Raw genomic sequence first — 20675 nt, 5'->3', positions numbered from 1 at the left:
ATCACTGTACATATGGTTTCTGATATGTAAGAATTCCACAATATTCTTTTTTCCCTTTTATTTTCTTTTGCTCATTTTTCTTTAATGTTTTTGCTTCAGTATATTTCTATAACAGATTACATTCAAAGCTGAAGATAAAAAACAAAAAAACTAAACAACTGCAATTTCAAGTATGAATTCATCCTCAGAGGAGAAACACAAACTGGATGTGTTGTACACAGACTCAAAAGTTGTGTACATATGAGAAATTCCGTATCTTTACAGAGCCACTGTGATAAGGCCTTCTAGAAACTCAAAAGCAGGTTCTAGAATGTCTTGCCAACATGTATATGTATTATATATATATGTATAAACATACATATATTTAAGTCCTCCGTGTATCAGTAGAATAAATTTATGAAGTTGGGAGAATTTTAAATTCAGAGCAACATATTATTCAACAAAACAAACAATAGGAGAAAGGAATCCTACAAAGAAGTAACAGGTTAGTCTGGAGGACTATCTGCTCTAATGATATGTTTTGTTAGAATTTTTTTTTCTTCAAAATAAAATGTTTCTTTCAAAGAATAAGTATTACTAACTCAAGAAATTGCAGCCAACCATTCCAGACCAAGGTTCTAGGTAAAGTCTAGAGCATTTAAGAAACTATGAACCTACCAAAGAAAAAAAAAATTGGAGGTTCTGAAAAGAAATGCTGCAACTGCCAAAATGTTTTTATTCTTGAGGAAGTTAAACAAATCTATCATGTTTAAATATTAGAGAGAATTTTCCAACTGTGATTAATGTTAGGTAACTGTTAAGTACGCTCGCTAATTTATTAAGTCACAGGTTCCTGGAAATGAGTCATTTAAATCAGCTATTAATATTGACACGAACAGAAAAACAATACACCTGTGCTCATGCAGCATCTCCAGTTGGGTTGTTTTCTTGGAAATACATGTGTTCTTGAAGACCAAATGTGAAGAAGCAATGATGCTCTCAAAAAAAACAGTTTGTTTTTTTTTTTTTCAGGCCATGTTTTAACAATGAACAAACAAATACTGACCAAATGCCATAAAGTTTGATTACTGCATGAGTAAGTAAAAAAACAAATTAATACAGTCATAATTGTAGCCTTGAGTTTGATGACTAAAATTGAGAAATCTGAGCCCGAGGATTTCTTACTGCCAGGCTTTCAAAACACTGCAATACAGAACTTTGGAAAAGTTGTAAAAGTGTAATGTTTGATTCACATTCTTCACAGAAATGCCACATTGCTAAATGGATGTAATGCCAAGTTCTGTCTTTTAAATAATTTAGAGAAAGTGACATCAAAGAAAATATGAGATTAGAATGATCAGGAATAAAACTGAACTTGTGTTAATAGATATGACAGAATTAAGAGTTAATTATATGCATAATTATAAGTGTTAGAAATTGATCTATGTATATGAAAGAATTAAGAAAGTAAATCCATGTACCATTAAACATATCATTCATTCACCAAGTTTTAAAATTGTTAGGTCCATAACTATGTTCTAATTTATAGATCGATAAATAAGACAACTATGTAACATTTGTAAGCAAAACCACTGACTACACTGAGAATAAAACCTGCTTCACACGTCTCTATAGATTCAACATGGCATTCCTTTTCTAATTTAATTTGTTGAACGTGATGTTGGGACAATTTTAAATATGTACATGCATGTCTTTGTATGTCTTCTATATATAATGTCTATTTTATAAAATATATTCAGCTGTGCTTCTTTGAAAATAGAAACATGACTACTTACCGAGCAAGATGAAGAACTGCTTCTACAATATTAGAACCATCTTTAGCACTTGTTTCACAGAATAGAGCATTGTAAGTCTGTGAGCAAAAAATAAGATGTTAAGCCAACTCATCTGAAATCAATCTGATTTGGATATGTATATTTAATTTAAAATGATTTCCTCAATAATAAAAGGCATGATTACACATGCATTTAAATGAACAAGATTTCCTCTGGTATTCCTCATTCTCCAATATATTCACTTCAGTACAGAAAAAAAAAAAAAAGAAAAAATAAAAAAATTGCTTTTTAAATGCAATTATTTGCTGTAACAGCAATATTCAGTTATATTACTACATGATTAGTAAATTATTTTATGTTTAGTATATTCTGAATTAACAAACCGAGTTTAAAACATATAATAGGCTCAATGTCTGAATTCAATCATTTTGTCCAGAAGTCTCCAAAATAGAAAGAGTTGCTAGGACAGGTTACTGAATTCAGCCTGTTACCCACTTATAATCTGCATCATTCCAGTACTCTAGCTCAACCTACAGCTTAACCAGAAACATAATTCCATAATTATCAGCCATAATTATCAGCCATGCTACCTGTCCTGATACAATAAATTGTACAAGCAATTTAGAAGAAGAGCAAGATGGCGAAGAGTCTAGAGGAGAAGAACTATTTGGAGTGGCTGAGGTCCTTGTGTGAGTTCAGCCCAGAGCAGGGCAGGCTGATGGGAGGCCTGATGGCAACTCCTCACAGGGAGCAGGGAGGCAGCATCGAGCTCTGCCTCTGTGACAGTGACAGATTCCAAGGGAATGAGATGGAGCTACATCGCATGAAGTTCATATTGGTGTATTTGGTCTGGATGCAGTTAACCTTCCCCACAGCAGCCAATATAATATAACATTATGCTCTACATTTGTAGCAAGAAGAGTGTTGATGTCACACCAATGTTTTATTGTTGCTGAACAACAGTGGCAGAGCGTAAAGACTATCTCCAAATGACTCCAAGCAAAAACAGTGGGTTGAGGATAGCTGACCCAAACAAAGTAAAAGGATATGTCATATCATACCATATGTCATACTCAGCAATAAAATGAGGAAAAGAGGGGAAAGAAAGGAGGGCAGGACAGAGGAGACTTCTCGTCATGAAAAAACCAGTCTTCCCAAAAAACTGCTATGCATATGGAGGCCCTGCTTCCCAAAACATGGCCAGAAACTGCTTACTAATGGGAAGTACAAAAGAAATGCTCAGTCTCCGTCTCTGCTTCTGCATGGCTTTTGCATGGTTGTCTTTTTTTCCTTATTTGCCCTTTAGTTAAATTATCCTTATCTCAACACATAAGCCTTCTTTTTCCGTCATATTTTCTCCTTCCCACTTCCTTTAAGAGTCGTCATGAATTCAGCTGTCCATCTGGGTGAAATCATAGCAATTGGAAAAGATTCCCATTTACAGTGGTCATGGCACCAATACTGCAAGAGTTCTAGAAAAATTTGGATACTGCCCTCAGAAATATGGATTTTCATGGAATATTGAATTTTGGATGATTAGATGTGGAGACAGGAGATGAATTTGATAATCCTTGTGTGTCATTAGAACTCAACATATTATACGATTCTAAACCAGACTAAGATTCTCATCTGCCTACTAGTGAGCTTCATTTCAGTGGCAAAATTCTATTGCCAATTTCCTATTGGAGATTAAAAAACTTTGTCTCCTGGTCCATTCACCTGAAAAACATGAAGGCTGAGAAGAATATCCCAGAAAGTGAAAAAGTTCAGCTTAGCTGCACTGAGGCAAAATTTAGCTCAGCAAGAACCATCAAAATAAATAAAAAAAGCTTTCATGAAAATTTTTCATGAATCCTAATAACAAGATCTGAACAAGTGACCAGTAAATGACTTTTGTTTACAAGTTATTCACAGAGTTTCCAGATTAAGTTATTAAAACCATTGTATACTGAAAAGATAGTCATTGATCTTACCATAGCCAGCTTTTCTCCATAGCTTATAGGTACACATTTTTGCCCTTGTTCTGTAACCGCTTGGCGAAGATCTGCTTTGTTTCCTACCATCATAATTGGAATATTCTCATGAGTTGCATCCTGTAAAGAAATTTCTTTTCCTTATTGCTAAAATTCTCAGAATAAAAAAAGTTAACTAGCATCGTGTCATAGTGATTTCCTTCCCACAAAAATTCCTATGAGCTACCAAAAAACACATAATTTTATATGTTATATAACTGTTCTGAGAGAGTACATTCTTCAAGAAGCCAGTTTAAACATCAGCCTGCAGAGATATGCATCCATACTCATTAACTCTGTTACACAACCATGAATTTAATGTTCTAAGAGAAATAGTTATATCTAAATGCTTTATGATAAAACTACTGTGGGAAGAGTGATCAACTTCTATGTTATTATTTAAAAAAAAAATGCCTTAAGGAAAGGAATTTTGCTTACAGTTTACCTCCAATTAAATAACTGTGGCACAACAAAAAAAAACTCTTTTCATCAAATTCAAATTTGTATTAAAATAAGCAAGTAGTAGCAGACCGCAGTAGTGAAAATTTCAGCTGGAGAATGGCTAGTTTTTAATATTGATTTAATATATTGATTTAAAACGCAGGAGCTCCAAGGAATAGTCAAGCCATCCACAGGAAGGTATCTGAAATGGGCTCTCATGTTTCTTCCAAAAGGAAGTGAACAGGAACAGTGATGATCTTTCATATTAAAAATGCATTAGTTTTAACACTAAGCATATCAGAAGATACTCTAATAACATTAGAACTTCCATTTAGTTTGCACTTACACAAGAGACTGCAGCTTGGCTAATTCCTGAGTTACACGAGTTTTACCTATTAAGCAAAACAATCTAAAATGTCTCTGGAATTCTAAAGCAAAGAATAAGATTTCCATACTTTCTTTTTCCAGATAGTCAGACAGTGAAACACAGTTTTAAAGTTGCAGATATTTAAGATACTTACCCCAATCATATCAATCCATTCTCGCACATTAAGAAAGCTTTTTTCACATGTTACATCATATAAGAGTAAGACACCATCTGCTCTTCTGAAGTACGATTTAGCAATACTTCGGAATCTTTTAAGGAAAAAAAAAGACTTGTGTAAGGCTAAGGAGTTACACTGCAGAGTGTAGCAGAGTGGATTACTCTGCTACATTTGAAAAAATACGAAGCAATAAACTTCCAGGAATTAACTCCAGGAATTAATTCACCAGTTTTAATTGTCTTTTGACATAGCACAATCTACTTAGCAACTGTACAATAACTAGGTAATTACATTACACATCAAAATATTCTTCACAAATTTATTATGTGGGAGGGGAATGAATGTGCCTCCAACTTCCCATGTCTCATAAGCACTCTTTTAGGTAAAAGTAAATATACACAGACCAGTACAGAGCTTTGCCACTGAACAGATAAAACTAACTTGGATTTGTCCTGTTCAGTATCTTATTGACGACCTGGATGAGGGCACTGCGTGCACCCTCAGTAATTTTGCAGATGACATCAAGTCAGCAGGAAGTGTTGGTCTGCCTCAGGCAGGAAGGCCCTAATGAGAGATCTGAACAGGTTGGATTGCTGGGCTGAGGCCAGTGAAATAAAGCTCAACAAGATTAAGGGCAGGTCTGCACTTTAGCCACAACAAACCCAGTCAATGCTACAGGCTTGGGGCAGAGTGGCTGGAAGACTGTAGAGGAAATGAACCAAGGGGTATTGGTTGATGCTCAGCTGAATATGAGCCAGCAGTGTGCCTACTTGACCAAGAAGGCCAATGGCATCATGGCTTGTATCAGAAGAAGTGTTGCCAGCAGGAGCAGGGAACTGAACATCCCTCTGAACTCAGCACTGGTGAGGTTGCACTTCAAGTACTGCGTTCAGTTTTGGCCCCTCACTACAGGAAAGACACTGGGGCCCTGGAGGTCTTCAAAGGGCAGTGACACCAGAGAAGAGTCTGGAGCACAAGCCTGATGTGGAGCAGCTCAGAGAGATGGGATTATTTAGTCTGTAGAAGAGGAGACTCGGGAATGATCTTATAGTCCTCTACAACTACCTGAAGGGAGGTTATAGTGAGGTGTGAGTTGGCCTCTTCTCCCATGTAACTGGCAATAGGACTAGAGAGAATAGACTCAAGTTACACCAGGTGGTTCAGGTGGGATATTAAGAAGTACTTCTCTGAGTGCAGTCAGGCACTCCCAGGGCTGCCCACAGAGGTGATGGAGTCATTGACCCAGGAGATTTCCAAGAAATATTTAGAGGGGCATGGTTGCACTGAGGGACATGGTTTAGTGGAAAATATTGGTGATATGTAAACAGTTGGACCCAATGATCAGAGAGATCTTTTCCAACCTTGGTGATTCCATGATTCTATGATTTCCAAAATCTTAGATTAAAATTGTAATGAGCCCTACAAGATGTCAGTAAAGTAACGGCTCTGCAAATAAGTGACATAGGATTTTGTGAAAATTCTACATAGAAAATCAAAGAACTTCAGTTGCATACTTAGTAATCTATACAATTCCCCTGTACATTTTCTGAGTATCTGGGAGAAGAAAGATTTTTCATATACTGAATTCAGTGCAAATCAGGATCAGGAATTTCAAGGAAAATATAAGTAAAAAGTATCTCAAATATAAACCATCAGAAATGCAGATGTGTAAGGTCAAAGACAGCGATAGGATAAAAATCTAGATGAAAAAATCCAAATTTAATTTAGAAAAAAAACCGAAACACTGAAATGACTTAAATTGCAGGTAGTCACCAACCTCTCCTGCCCAGCTGTGTCCCACAGTTGTAGCACTGTAGGTTCTCCATCAACAATTAACCTTTTCATTTGAAAATCGACACCTGAAAAGAATAATTTATATTGTCTAAGAAAAAACATTAACAACTTTAAAAAATCCACAGAAAGTTAAATGTTATGCTGCATATAAGAGGTTATAGCAGTTATTTCAAACTACATTGCTTGTACTAAATAGAGTTCTACTCATATAGTGCTGAACTGCAATAATCCCCTGAATATGGAAATACATATTTAATCTGTCTTTAGAAAAACATTTAAAGGAATATTAGAACCAGATATTTTCCCAGAAACATTGATACAAATTTAGCATTATGACCAACTAACAAGATCCATCTGAGCTTCATTTTGCAAAGCTCTCCTATAGGTGAAAATATTTCATAAGACAGACTTTATTTCAAATCCCAACAAAGGGAAAAATAAATTATAACAAAAATATAAGAAAAATCCTAAGTTTGAGCCAATAAAACAAATACATAACTATGACTTGATTGGAAGGCAAAAATTCAGTCTTTGGAAACAGTAAATCAAGTTTGTCATCTGGCAGCTGGAGCAATATATACAATAAGCCAGTCAGAAATCCCTCCAGCTCCAATGACGCTTTGAAGAAATGGAGATCAAGAACAATATAGAGAGAGAACAATATATAAATATATATAAAGATATATATAAAGAACAATATAACAATACAATAAAGGATATTGTGCAAGACTAAAGAATGAGAAGACCAGATGGCCACAAATACTGTGAAAAAGCCTGGACATAAATTCTAAACTCATTACATTGAAATTCCCTTTATTGGTACTTTGATTTGTTCAGCAACAGACTTCGGCTTCACAAAGAATAACTAGATCATAGTTCTATCCCATTTTCCACTCCAAATACCAGTTAGTCAGTTCTATGCTTTAATGCTCAATTAGCACTCACCATCTGAAGACTGCAAGTATACTCAGAAAAACCTAGAAATCATAGGAGGTAATCTTTTCATCCACTACCTTTGCATAACAACAGTAATATTCACTTTAGTATTTAAGAAGAAGAACAACAGTACCGAGGGTTGCACTGGTATTGCCTCTAAATTCATTCTTGCAAAGTCTCATAAGGAAACTAGATTTTCCCACTGCTGCATCCCCAGCAAGAACAATCTTGTAAGCCTTCTCTGAACTTGGGTATTTTGGAGTACATTCTGTTGCATCTGACTGAAAAAAAAAAAAAAAAAGGAAAAGAAAAAAACAAAACACCTGATTCATCTCATATAAAACTAATTAAAATACAGTTCATTTTTTGTTTGCTTGTGTTTTTTTGTTTTGTTTTTTTCCTAGAGAACTGGTTACCTGAGGAGTCAGAGCAGATATGTATTTCCTTGTTGAAGCAACTGAGCTGCTTCGACTTACTGGTCTTGAGGATTTCCAGTCTAATATTGTACTGCTGTTATCAGGACTGTATGCTTCTTCATCCCTGATCTCAGGAACCTGAAAGTATAAGTCAACGTGTTAAGTTCAGTGCAAAAATATGCTTTAAGTTCAGTGCAAAAATATGCTTTCTGCTTGCAGTGATACAGCTAAAAGTGATTGAAACCTTTTTTTTTTAACAGTTTGGATTAAATAATGAACCTAACTCAACTGTGCAATTCCAGCTAAAACTCAAAGGAAAGGTAACTGATGTAGACTACCTGAACTTATGCAAGGCCTTTGACACAGTCCTACATCAAGTTCTTATCTCTAGACTGGATAGAGATAGATTTGAAAAGTGGACTATTAAGTGGATAAACAATTGGTTGGGTGCTTGTAGGCAGAGTTGTTATCAATTGCTCTATACCCAGTTGGAAACTAGTCATGAGCAGCACCCCTCAGGGTCCTGTCTCAGGACCAGTGCTCTTCAAGATTTTTATCAATGACTTAGACCATGAGATTGTATATCCTCAGTAATTTTGCTGATGACACTAAGAGTGGTGCAGCCAATACAACAGAAGAAGGGGGACGCCATTCAGAGGGATGTAGACTTGAAAAGTGGGACCACGAGAATCTAATGATGTTCAGTAAAGCCAAGTGCAAGAGCTGCGACAATCTTAGATACGAGTACAGACTGGGATATGAACTCCTTGATAGCAGCCCTGTCAAGAAGGATTTAAGGGTCCTGATAGATGAAAAATTTAAAATGCGCAAGCAGTGTGCACTTGCAGTCTGGAAGGCCAATGGTATCCTGAGCTGCATCAAAAGAAGGGTGGCCAGCAGGGAGAGGGAGGTGATTGTTCACCTCTGTTCTGCCCTTGTGAGGCCCCACCTGGAGTACTGTGTCCAAGCCTGGGGCCCCCAGCACAGGAAGGATGTGGAGGTGTTGGATAGGGCCCAGAGGAAGGCCACGAAGATAATCAGAGGACGGGTGCACCTCTGCTATGAAAGGTTGAGGGAGCCAGGATTGATTCACTTGGAGAAGACTCCAGGAAGATCTCATTGAGATTTTTCAGTTCTTGAAAGGTGCTTAGAAACAGGAGGGGCACCAGCTTTTCACACAGGTATATAATGATAGGACAGGGGGAAGGAATTTAGGTTAAAAGGGGGAAGTTTAGGTTAGATGTTAGGGAGAAATTCTTCACTCGGAGAAAAGGTGTGAGACACTGGAACAGCCTGCCCAAAAAAGTTCTGGACAACCCTACCCTGGAGGTGTTCAAGGCCATTCTTGATGAAAAAAAAGGCAATAATTTCAAGGCTTATTAAACAAACAAAAAAATCCCCACATATAACCCACATACTCAGTTCTGTATGGTCAATCGGCAAAGATCCATCTCATACTTGCCTCCAACCAAAGGAGCTTCCTAATGGGACAGTTAAGTCTTGTACTTACATCTGTATCAGAAGCATCACCGCCATAGTTTTCTTGCATACACTGTGGTTTTTGAAAAATTCTTTGATGCCTGTATTCCACTTCTGAATCATACTCATTTGAATCTCTCAGGGTGGACAAACCACTGTCAAAACAGCTCTCAGGTAAGCTGTCAACTTCACAGTTTGTTCTTTGCATGGGGTCACAAAGGGCTAAAGAATCATAATCTTCATCCACACAAGATGGAGATGACCTAAAAAGCAAGTATTGCAAAATAATAACAACAGAACATATAAATTTTATTTCACAATTGTTTTGGTGTTTCATTTTTGTTTTTTCCCCAACAAAATCTACACCATTCTAGAATGTTGAATACCTACAAATGCTAACCATAACATTTAACACATATGGTACTACATCAATTTGTGTTTATAATTTTTTTTTAAAACATAGTTCTTGGATACTCAGATTACAAACTTAGTGCATGAATCTCTGTAATAATGTTTGTTAATTTATATGCCAAAAAGAATCAGTATTGCTCTGTCCTATGGGAACAGATGTGAAGTACTTCACTGCTAGAATAGACAACATCAATAACAGTCTATAAAGATTGCTGCCAGAGAGGCTGGGTCCTTCCAGTGCACACCACAGAAGAGCCAAAATATATGTTTTTTAGGAACTTCATTGTACCAGGCAATAACACGCAGTACTGTCTAATTTTCATCTTTGCAGGCTAGTGAATAATGAAAGGAACAAGTGCTATCTTTGTTGTGGAATATCACAGTATTCATGCTCTTTGTATTCACATATCTGCTAGCCTATAGCAAATCAGTGAAATACAAATGAAGGGTACATGCTAAAACAAAGTCAAGCTTGTTAGGCATTCACTGAAATAAAAGCCTTTATTAGCAAATTTTCAGCCTTCCTGAAGCAAAGATTCATTACTAGGAATTTCATATGCACTTCAAGCAAGTTAGATCTAGGTACACTGCACAGCTAAAAAAAGAAAAAAGATACTTTCTAATGTAAATTGCTTATAACATGTTTGAATACAAATCAGTATTTCAAAATGATAATCTGCTATCAGGTGACAAACTATTGAAAACTAGCAGATTTTGAGACATATCTCTTTTTGTCTTTTGACACTACTAAATCATTTCTAATCACATGCCTAATCATGCCTATTAAGTTTTATTCCTACCACATAAGCTCTTTTCTAAAGTAGTTTGGAAGGACACCACTAAACTAAGTGAGAAGTCTTGAGGATGGATGAGTATGGGGGTTGGGGAAGAAGGGGTTCTAGACAGCAGCAGGGGCCCAGGGGCTCTCTGGAGAATGGTGACTCTTCAATGTTAGGATGGAAATCGAGAATGCCTGCTGCACCGCCAATGGATATAGCGATGTTTCCAGACAAACATAATGCTATAGTGCTTGCCCAGACCTGATGGAGGTGGATCTATTGGTTCATCCTCTGGAGGTAGGTCCACCTCTACGGGCTCAACATCACTCTCTGGTGAGTCTACTTCCATTGGCTTGAGCTCGCTGCTGCTCTCTAGAAGCCTAAGTTCCCACAGTGGGAGGAAGGGGTATACCTAAGGAGCTCCTAGTCTCAAGTCTGTGCTTCCTGGCTACAAGTTTGTCAGCAAGTGGTGTTCTGTTATCAGGGTCCCTGTATTTATAGCAATTAGCAGGCTATGGCAATAGCATCTGTTCCATGACAACCAGAACTTGGCTGTATTGGGCAAGGGGAGGCTACGGCCTGAGAGTTGTCAATGGGATTCTGCAGGGCTCCATTTTAAGGCCATTTCTCTTTAATGTTTTCGTTGTTGATTCCAATAAAGATATGGAAATTGTAATGAGTAAATTTATGGATGATGCTAAGCTGGTACAGTGTTGAATCCCTCGGAGGTAGAGAGGTCTTGCAAGAAGATCTGGACAAATTTGAGGCTTCAGCATGAGAAAGAGCAAGTGTTGGGTTCTGCATCTGGAATGGGGCAGCCCTGGCTCTATGTGCAGACTAGGGGGTGAGGGGCTGGAGAACAGCCCTGCAAAAAGAGATTATTGTGTTCTGGTTGGTGGCAACTTGAATGTGAGCCAACAGTGCACCCTCATAGCCAAAAGAGCCAACTGTATCCTGCAGTACATCAGGACCAACACTGCCGGGTGAGGGAAGCGGTTGTCCCACTCTGCTCTGTGCTGTGTAGCCTCACCTCCAGCACTGGGTGCAGCTTTGGGTGCCACAGCATAAGATGCTATTAGAAAGGGTCCAAAGGAAGGGTACAGAAATGGGGAAGGGTCTGATGGCACAGTGTGTGAGGAGCTGTGCACTTTGGTTGTCCAGGAAGGGGGGAAATTCCTATTCAATATTGGTTTATTTAAGTTAGCATCATATCATTTGGACTGGATGATTGCCAGAACCCCCTTCTAACCCCTACAATTCTGTGATTCCATGATTCCAAGCAGCTGAGGTCTGTGGGTGCATTCAGCCCAGAGCAGGGTAGGCTGAGGGCAGGCCTGATGGTGGCTGCAGCTCCTCACAGGGAGCGGAGGGGCGGCATGGAGCTGTGTCCATGGGGTGGGGGCAGCCGGAGGTTAGGGACAGGTTCTGCACCACAAGGAAAGGGACATGGAACAGCCTGCCCAGGGCAATGGGCACACCCTGAGCTGTCACAGGTGAAAGATCATTGGTGTTTGAACGGTCCTCTGTGGAGCCTGGGGTTGGAATTGATGATCCCTGTGGGTCCCTTCCAACTTGGGTTATTCTATGATTGTATATTCTAAACATCCAGAGAGATTTTAGTTAATTTTTCCCCGACTTCAGAAAATTATTCAATCTAATATACAACTTTGATATAATTGCATCTCTCAAAATTTCTCAACAGAGGGAAACAGGTATTATCTGCATTTAGCAGAAGTAATCAGTTTGTTACAAGCAAAATTTTATAGCCTGCAAACACACAGAGACAGTACAATAGCATTTCTGAACAAATGTGGATATTACTAGTGCAAAGCAGAAGCCAACTTAATCCCTACTAAAGATTTCTGTCTCACTGGAAAAACATAAAACATAGGCTACAATCAATGTAGGGTTTGAAGTAACACAAAAAGAATAAGGTAAAAGAATTTATGAAGTGAATAAGGACACAAATACTTAATGGCATTTCCAGTTATTTCAAATAACAAAAAATGAAATAAAAATTTCACAAAATAGCATGATCTAAAGCACTCAAAGCTGAATCCAGATCTCTGTGATATCAATGAGAGCCTCTGCAATGACCTGAACATGATCTCATCAAAGAAGAGCAACAAAGCTGGTGAATGGCTTGGAGAATATGCCCTATAAGGAGCGACTGAAGGAACGGGGGCTATTTAGTCTGGGGAAAAGGAGGCTGAGGGGAGACCCTATTGCTCACTGGTGAGAGAAAGGTGACTGCAGTGAGAGCGGGGTTGGTCTCCTCTCACTGTGACAGGTGACAGAACAAAGGGAAAAGGCTTCATGTTGCACCAGGGGAGGTTTAGGTTGGATATCAGGAAAAACTTCTTTACAGAAAGGGTTGTTAAGCACTGGAATAGGCTCTCTAGGAAGGTGGTTGAGTCACCACCCCTGGATGTGTTTTAAAATTGTTTGAATGTGGTGCTCAGGGACACGATTTAGTTAGATGATTTATTAGAGGTAGGGTAGTTTGGTTAGGCTGCAGTTAGACTTGATGACCTTGAAGGTCTACGATTCTATGATTCAAGGACTCTCATTCAGTAGATGTGAACCCAAAGGTTCTCTGACCAGTAACAGTATTTGTTACATAGGTAACAGAGGACGAAGGGACATTTAGACTTAAACTAAAAACATCAAGAGGTTGTCTGAATTCTCCATTCACCATTCACCATTACCACTAAATAAAATTTTTCCTGAACTTCCTGATGTCACTGAAAACATTGCTGTTGAATTCACCATACTATGGATCTTATGCTATTGCTACATATTTCTTCTAAATTATTTTCTCTTTTATTTGACAATATTTGATCTTCTAAGACATTTGTGATGATCTGGTCTTTTTAAACTTAGTAGAAGCAAATCTGGCTTACCTGTCATAACGCGGGTTCAAAGGAGACTGTCCACCACTACATTTGGGACTGCTTCTAGAAATAGTACTTCCTGGTGAGGTATTTGCTAACCGCTGCAATAGATATATAATGAATTCATAATAAGTTTGATAAACATAATATAAGCATCAAATTCATCATGATTAAAGTGTTCATCAACAAAATGACTACTGTGCATTTTCATGTATATCCAACCACTTATTTTTAAATAAGCTTCATTCTTTAAATAGGGTTAGATGTCCAAAAGCCACCACATGCACCATTTAGGTTCCATTGTTGCCTTAATGCTGGACTTGCTGGCCACATTCAACCATTAAAAAAAAAAAAGGAATTTCCAAAAGGATTATTACATTGATTATGTGTTGTCTAGTAGAGTGAAAAAGAAATGTTACTAGCTGAGATAGAATTTGCTTTCCTTGTGTATGTTTTGGGTATGTCAGATCTTCAATCTTACTGTCCAGTATTGTTGCTGTAGGACCATTATTCTGTCTAAATTATTTTTCAACAGTTTTTTGCACTTCCAGTGATGCAGAAGTTTGCCCAATTAATAAAGTTTTTAAGTTTAGAAGGCTTTCTGATACTATAAAAGTTCCAAAAAGGCCCAAAAAAATCCAAAAAAAGCCCAAAAAGTCTGAGTGAGGTCCCCACTATCAACAGTGTCTGTTAATTGTTAGCCTACTGACTTGCCCGGATAGAAGTTGAAGTTAGGTTCAGATTTTGGTACAAAGAAGGCTGTTTTCTAGAAATGTATATTTTCAGTGATAAAGAGCTCCCATATACACAATTCAGAAACATTTTCTTTGCTGTGAAAGAAACTGCTAACTTGTTCATCTCATCAGATACAATTGGCTACAAATTCAGTATTTTCTAGAGCATCTAAAGCTTTGCTGGAGCCAAAGCTCTGCTGTTGCACCTTAAAATCTTCTGAAATCCAGCCACACAAATGTAATTCCATAGAAAGATCACTGAATGTAGCTCAGTTTGCTGAGTACAGCTACTCATAACACATAGCAAAACTATAATTACATACCAATGATCTGTTGAACTTGCTGAAACTGTTTTCAAGTGCAGTTCTTAAGCCATCATTGCTGTCATGTAGTTTTCTATTAGCCGATCTAACAAGGAAATAAAGTTTAACTTATAAAGGTATGATAAATTAACCTTAAAAACTATACAATGTAAGCAAATAAAATTTGAAAAAAATATGTATTTTAAAAGAAAAAGTTTTATTCCGCTGTAGATGAATAGTAAGGATTAATGTGGAATAATAATTTTTTTAAAAAACAAATGACTGAATGTAAAAAAAAAAAAAAAAAAAAAAAGTGCTGTTAAGTTTTCCTAAGTCTTTCTGTAACTAGCAGTGCAGAAAAAATAGATACGGTTTTAGAAGGCAAGAACACAACATGGATAGGCTACCAAAACCTTGAGTATACAGTAGTTGCCTGGTGCACAACTATGTTATGCTAAAAGGAAAAATCAGAAAGGCAACTAATATCATTCCAAATGAATTCACCCTTTTAAATATATTTGTAGAAGTGGAATCTCGTACATCTTTTTGTTTGATGAAATGAGAAGCTTAAATAAAAACATCTGAAAGAAACACAAAACTCAGATGGAGACAGCCTAGCTCCGTGGTGTTGGAGAACTGGGAGGCAAGAGGCTCAGCTACCAGCAGCAGCTGGCCTTGTGTGGACAGACCTGACATCAGCAGGTGCCCCGTCCCAAGCAGTGGATTTGTCACTGCTGATGATCCATCCCCATTGCACCAATGTATTTTTCATCTCTTATTGGGACTATGCATTCTAAATGACTTCTAATAATTTGCTAATATTTTTCCAAGTCATTCCAAGGGCTGTTATTTCCTGCTTCATCCGCAACAAAAGGAAGCCACTGCTTCCACTGCAGTCATGCTGGTGTGTCAGCACAGCTGAGACAAGCACCATTTTCTACTAATCTACTGGTGATAAGGGGGCAGATGGACTGGATGATCTTGGAGGTCTTTTCCAACCTCAGTGTTTCTAAGATTCTACGATCCTATCTGTCTCAAGTATACAGAACACAAATGTAAGATGAAATTACATAGATCAGCAGACTACTTTCCATGAGAACTGAAGCCATTTTAGTACTTGATTATTTTTCCCAAATCTCATCCCAGTCTTTTGCACAGCTATAGAAATGTTTACCTGTGCCTACATAGAGATTATGTTTGTTAAAAATACATCGGAACAGCCAAGAACTTACTGAAGTATTTCAATTTGTCTTTCCAGATTATCTCTGTCTTCAGTATACTCCCGAATAATTTCTAGGTCTCTAAAATAAATAAATAAATAAATAAATAAATAGATAAATAAATAAACATAAATATAAACATAAACATAAAGTTACATTTCATAGAAGATTCTTTTTTAAAAAAAAATATATTTTGTGTTAGACACAGTAGACTTTTTCAAACTATTTCTGAATTAAATTTTTCAGTGTATACATCTCTGCTTTCTAGAATACAGTAAAAGCATTTTTACACAAAATAAAATCATTTTCTAACTTCGTTGATCTTTGCCATATCATCTCAACAAAAACAATTGATGAAAAGTAAAGGTGAGGGGTGCAGGGTGGAGTTATTGGTTTGAACTGGGCTGGACAGATAGGCCTTGGGCATCCCGTGGGCACCACAAGATGAGGGGCAGCGTCCAAAGTTCAGCAAGCTAAGAATCAGCTGCTTCAGCCTTTTCACAGCATGCCTTGGTTTGAGAGGATGTCATGGTTTCAGCTGAGATAGAGACCTGAATAGTGGACTTTCAGTATAAAGGGGGGCTTTAAGAAGGAAAGAAACAGACTCTTTAACAGGATCTGTTGTGATAGGACAAGGGGAAATGATTTCACACTAAAAGAGGGGAGATTTAGAATGGGTGTAAGAAAAGTTTGTTATGATGATGGTGGTGAAGCACTGGAACAGGTTGCCCAGAGATGCAGTGAATGCCCCATCCCTGAAGACTTTGAAGGTCAGGCTGGATGAGACTCTAAGCAACCTGATCTAGCTGTAAGTGTCCCTGTTTAGTGCAGGAGAGTTAGACTAGATGGCCTTCAAAGGTCCTTTTCAACTCAAACAATTCTATGATTCCATGATCAGTGAAACAATCACATTAAAGGATGCACTGCCTCTTGAAATACCTTTTATGTTATATGAAGACAATAGTTTAGTAACACTGTCATAAAGACTCTTCTAAATCAACCTGAATGTCTAGAAGCAGCACTTATTTGCTCTAGTTGAACAAGCTGAGATGGATGTGGAAGGCTTCCCAAACTATTTTTGCTAATAGTAGAGATACTCTTCAGGTTGAAAATCATGGAGGAAAAAACTTGTACTCCTAACTGAAGTCCCCTTTAGATTTCCTTGAACAGTTATGAGTGTTTGCATTATGTCCAGACCTAGTTCTTTCAGATATTTGACAAGACAATGAACGGTAGTCATGGTAGACTTTATATGGTGTCAAATATTCAGCTGCCTATGGCAAATTCAGAGAATAAGTTACTGGCTTAATACATTATAACTACATGAAACAAAAGATTCTTTTCCGGGTGAAGGTAATCAAGTAAAAGCATTTACCTTTCTGTGTTTAAAGTCTGATCTGCATATTCACTTTTCAAGCTATCTAGCTCACTCTGGAGAAAAGCGATATTTGTCTGTGCTTCTAAGAGGTCTTTCTTAAGTTTCTGATTTTCCTGTATGAAAGAAAGATATTACATATTAGCTGTCACAATCATCTCCATAAAATGCTGACATATTGTGATGCTTAAATAAAAACCAACATAATACATAAAAATGAAACACTAGAAAACTCAGCGGAGATGGGAAAAGAGAAATAAACATCAGAGAATTCAGTGAACCAGTAGGCAAGATTCACTGAAATTTGACTTTTGGATTTCACAGTCCCACAAAAGTGGGATTGTACCATTTTAAGCCAATTCTAAATGTGATACCTAGAATGTGCATAAACATTACATAGAATTGCTTTTTCGAAGTTAGAGATCCTCATATAGCTATCAATAACTTTATAAGTTTCTCTCTTTTCTTACTTGTTAAATTATACATTTAATTTAAATTTAATTATTTATTAAATAATATCAAATATTAAAAAAAATAATCTGTATCGCAAGAAAAATAAAACTGAAGCTAACTTAATGTATTAATGATAAATACTTCTTACCAGCAACATATCATTTATTCTCTTTTTCAGTTCAATCACATCTTCCCTGCTATTTATGTTTTTGGATTGCTCCTCAACCTACAAGGATTATAAAATCACCCAATTAACGTACATACTTGACTATTGTCATTCAAAATACATAAAATGTAATTGAAATCATATCAAGTAACCCCAAGAATGTGTTACAGCTAGTAAAGATTTAAAAATCAGCAGTATTCCCAGCTTTGTGAGTAGGGAGCATTATGCCAAAAACTTCTGATCTTCTGTACGATTTTTTACATTAATGCCTTACAAATATTTAATTTCTACTTTGTACTCTGGAATTTGCTACAGGTATTGAATGTGTATAACTTGGAACACAAAACCCAGCAACTGAGAAGACTGTAACAGCTGTATCCCCACTAACATAAATACATATGTATGTATTACTTCATCTACTGTCAATTCTGTAGAGTGTATTTATTAAATGCTTTCATGTTTCCCGCGAGGAATTTCCAATTCTATCAGTGCTAATCTAAGTTCAATTCAATGTGAAAAAATAAGAATAAATCCTCAGCGGTTGCAAAAATTCTGGTCAAATTTATATTCATATCTAAGATGCCAATTTACCTTTCAATTGGGCTTTGAATTAATAAGGCTGGAATTAGATTTAGATTAGTATAACTAATTCCAATAGTAATTTCTGTTTAAAATTAGAGCTCAAACTTATCTCAACCATAAAAAATGAAAGAAATGTGCTCACTGCCAAAAACACTGTATTAGTTCAATATACTGCATTTGTATTTCACCTACCACATCACATTTTCATCTACCAATTTCATCTACCACAGAATCACAGAATGGCCTGGGTTGGAAGGGACCTCAAGGATCATCAAGCTCCAACACCCCTGCCACAGGCAGAGCTACCAACTTCCATGTTTAATACTAGACCAAGCAGCCCAGGGCCCCATCCAATGTAGTTTTGAACACCTCCAGGGATGGGGCATCCACAACCTCTCTGGGCAGCCTGTTCCAACACCTTACCATGATCCTCATAGTAAATGTCCTCCTAACATCCAACCTAAATCTTCCCTCCTTCAACTTAAAACCATTTTCCCTTGTCCTGATGTTATCTACCCTTTCAAAGAGTTGATTCCCCTCCTGTTTGTAGGCTCCCTTTAGGTACTGAAAGGCTGCAATGAGGTCACCCCGCAGCCTTCTTTTCTCCAGGCTGAACAAGCCCAGCTCCCTCAGCCTGTCTTCGTAGGGGAGGTGCTCCATCCCCTGATCATGTTTGTGGCTCTCCTCTGGACCCTCCCCAACAGCTCCCTGTCTTTCTTCTACTGGGGGCTCGAGACCTTCACACAGTACTCCAGATGAGGCCTCACAAAGGCAGAGTAGAGAGGGACAATCACCTGCTGGTCCCTGCTGGCCATCCCTCTTCTGATGGAGCCCAGGATACCATTTGCTTTCCCAGCTGTAAGAGCACACTGATGACTCATGTTAAGCTTTTCATCCATCAGGACCCCGAGGTCCTTCTCTCCAGGGCTATTCTCAAGGACTGCTTCTCCCAGTCTACATATGCCTAGGATTGCTCCAGCCTAAGTGCAAAACCTTGCATTTTGCTGTGTTGAACCTCATTAGATTCACTCAGGCCCACCTTTCAAGTCTGTTTCTAATTCTATTAGTTACAATCAGGGGCAATATATTAGATGTTTCTAATGTATCACATACAAGACTAGTTAACTGCAGTGGAAATATCTTGATGGATTATTTAGCTAGAAATTTGGTTATATGGTCTCTTCACTATTTATTTCAGTAGTTTATACAAAATGTATACAACAGCACAGAACTACAACATAAATCAAAAAAAATTATTTTTAGTTGCCATTTACCTAGGCATATAAACTTAGAGGACTACATTTTGCATATCCATCCTGGAGAAGGCCCTTCATATGGTTAGAATCTCTTACACTAAAAATTCAAGTCATGAGTCCAAGCCACTTACCTTTTTAAGTTTTTTTATAGTCACCTGAAGATCCCCAACTTCAGTATCATACTGGCGCTTCAGCTCACTTAGTGCTTCTTCAGCTTTTCGTTTTTCCTATAATATTTGTTTTTTTATTAAATGTTCAGAAAGGTTTCAAATGTTTCTTAAAAGATGCATCTACCAACTTGAAGCTAAACTTGTTTTTCCCAGTAGATTAATGTGCGTAATTTTGTCTTCACACTAAGTCAACTACCCCTTCCTTAGATCTATAGGCACTGGTTCTACTACTATAAAATACACAGAGAAACAAAACATTGAGGTAAAAGCGAAGATATGGGTTCAGCCCTGAATTCAGTGTTTGCTTTCCCATCAGTCTCCTGCTCTTAGCATTTTAAATGTCTTAAACAAAGCCAAAAGAAAAATGTTTAGTTTTTGTTTTTACATGTATGTAGGTGTGTATTATATGTACAGATGTCTGTACAGACAGACATGCAGGTCAGAGCATTGGACCCTTACTTTCAAAGCAGCCTTTTGAGATGTGGGATACAATATGCTAGTAACAGCACTACTGTGCCACTATTAGTTACTCATTTACTTCAAGTTTTTTTGCTTGCAAGCATTTCACTATTACAGGCCCACATTTGGCGAAAAAAATGCTGATGGAAGCATCCTTAGTCATGGGAGTTTCACACAGCAATTGATCGTAAACCAGCTGCAGTATTGGGGAAATCATTTTAATTCAAAGAGACGTGGGACTAGGAAAAAGACGACTTTAGGACTGATAAGAAAAGCATGTACCCAGCTCTATCCAGCACTCCTGGGTGTGGAGGTGTATAGTTCACAGGACAGGGGGACAGATGGCAGCAGTAGGACATGCTACCAGACTGGCAGGCTGTGCTTCCAAACAAGAGATGGCAGATGTGGACTTTGTTCAGAATGCAGTCAGATGCTGACATCCGTGTGTTAAAATGATAATCAGCCAAAGTAATCAG

At 37.5% G+C, this 20675-nt stretch overlaps 1 protein-coding gene across 2 annotated transcripts in view; it reads right to left on the bottom strand.

The window, feature by feature from the left end:
• Nucleotides 1-20675, bottom strand: part of RASEF (RAS and EF-hand domain containing) — a 42003-nt gene that overhangs the window by 4168 nt on the left and 17160 nt on the right. Inside the window, exons 4-16 of one of the 2 annotated variants that reach the window (XM_031602397.2) lie at nt 19702-19797; nt 17715-17792; nt 17114-17229; nt 15751-15819; nt 14540-14624; nt 13492-13583; nt 9430-9661; nt 7920-8057; nt 7637-7784; nt 6551-6632; nt 4750-4864; nt 3749-3868; nt 1776-1852 (exon numbers count right to left, since the gene is read on the bottom strand). In XM_031602397.2, the coding sequence (XP_031458257.2) occupies nt 1776-1852; nt 3749-3868; nt 4750-4864; nt 6551-6632; nt 7637-7784; nt 7920-8057; nt 9430-9661; nt 13492-13583; nt 14540-14624; nt 15751-15819; nt 17114-17229; nt 17715-17792; nt 19702-19797 (1448 nt within the window). Of the gene's footprint in view, nt 1-1775; nt 1853-3748; nt 3869-4749; nt 4865-6550; nt 6633-7636; nt 7785-7919; nt 8058-9429; nt 9662-13491; nt 13584-14539; nt 14625-15750; nt 15820-17113; nt 17230-17714; nt 17793-19701; nt 19798-20675 lie in introns of those variants that run through there. The other variant, XM_090131806.1, reaches the window with a different exon arrangement.

This window comes from Phasianus colchicus, chromosome Z (assembly GCF_987193195.1).
Source record: "Phasianus colchicus chromosome Z, bPhaCol1.hap1.1, whole genome shotgun sequence".
NCBI classification, from domain to species: domain Eukaryota; kingdom Metazoa; phylum Chordata; class Aves; order Galliformes; family Phasianidae; genus Phasianus; species Phasianus colchicus.
Note: the sequence above shows the minus strand (reverse complement) of the source record. Positions and strands in the feature narration are given on the sequence as shown.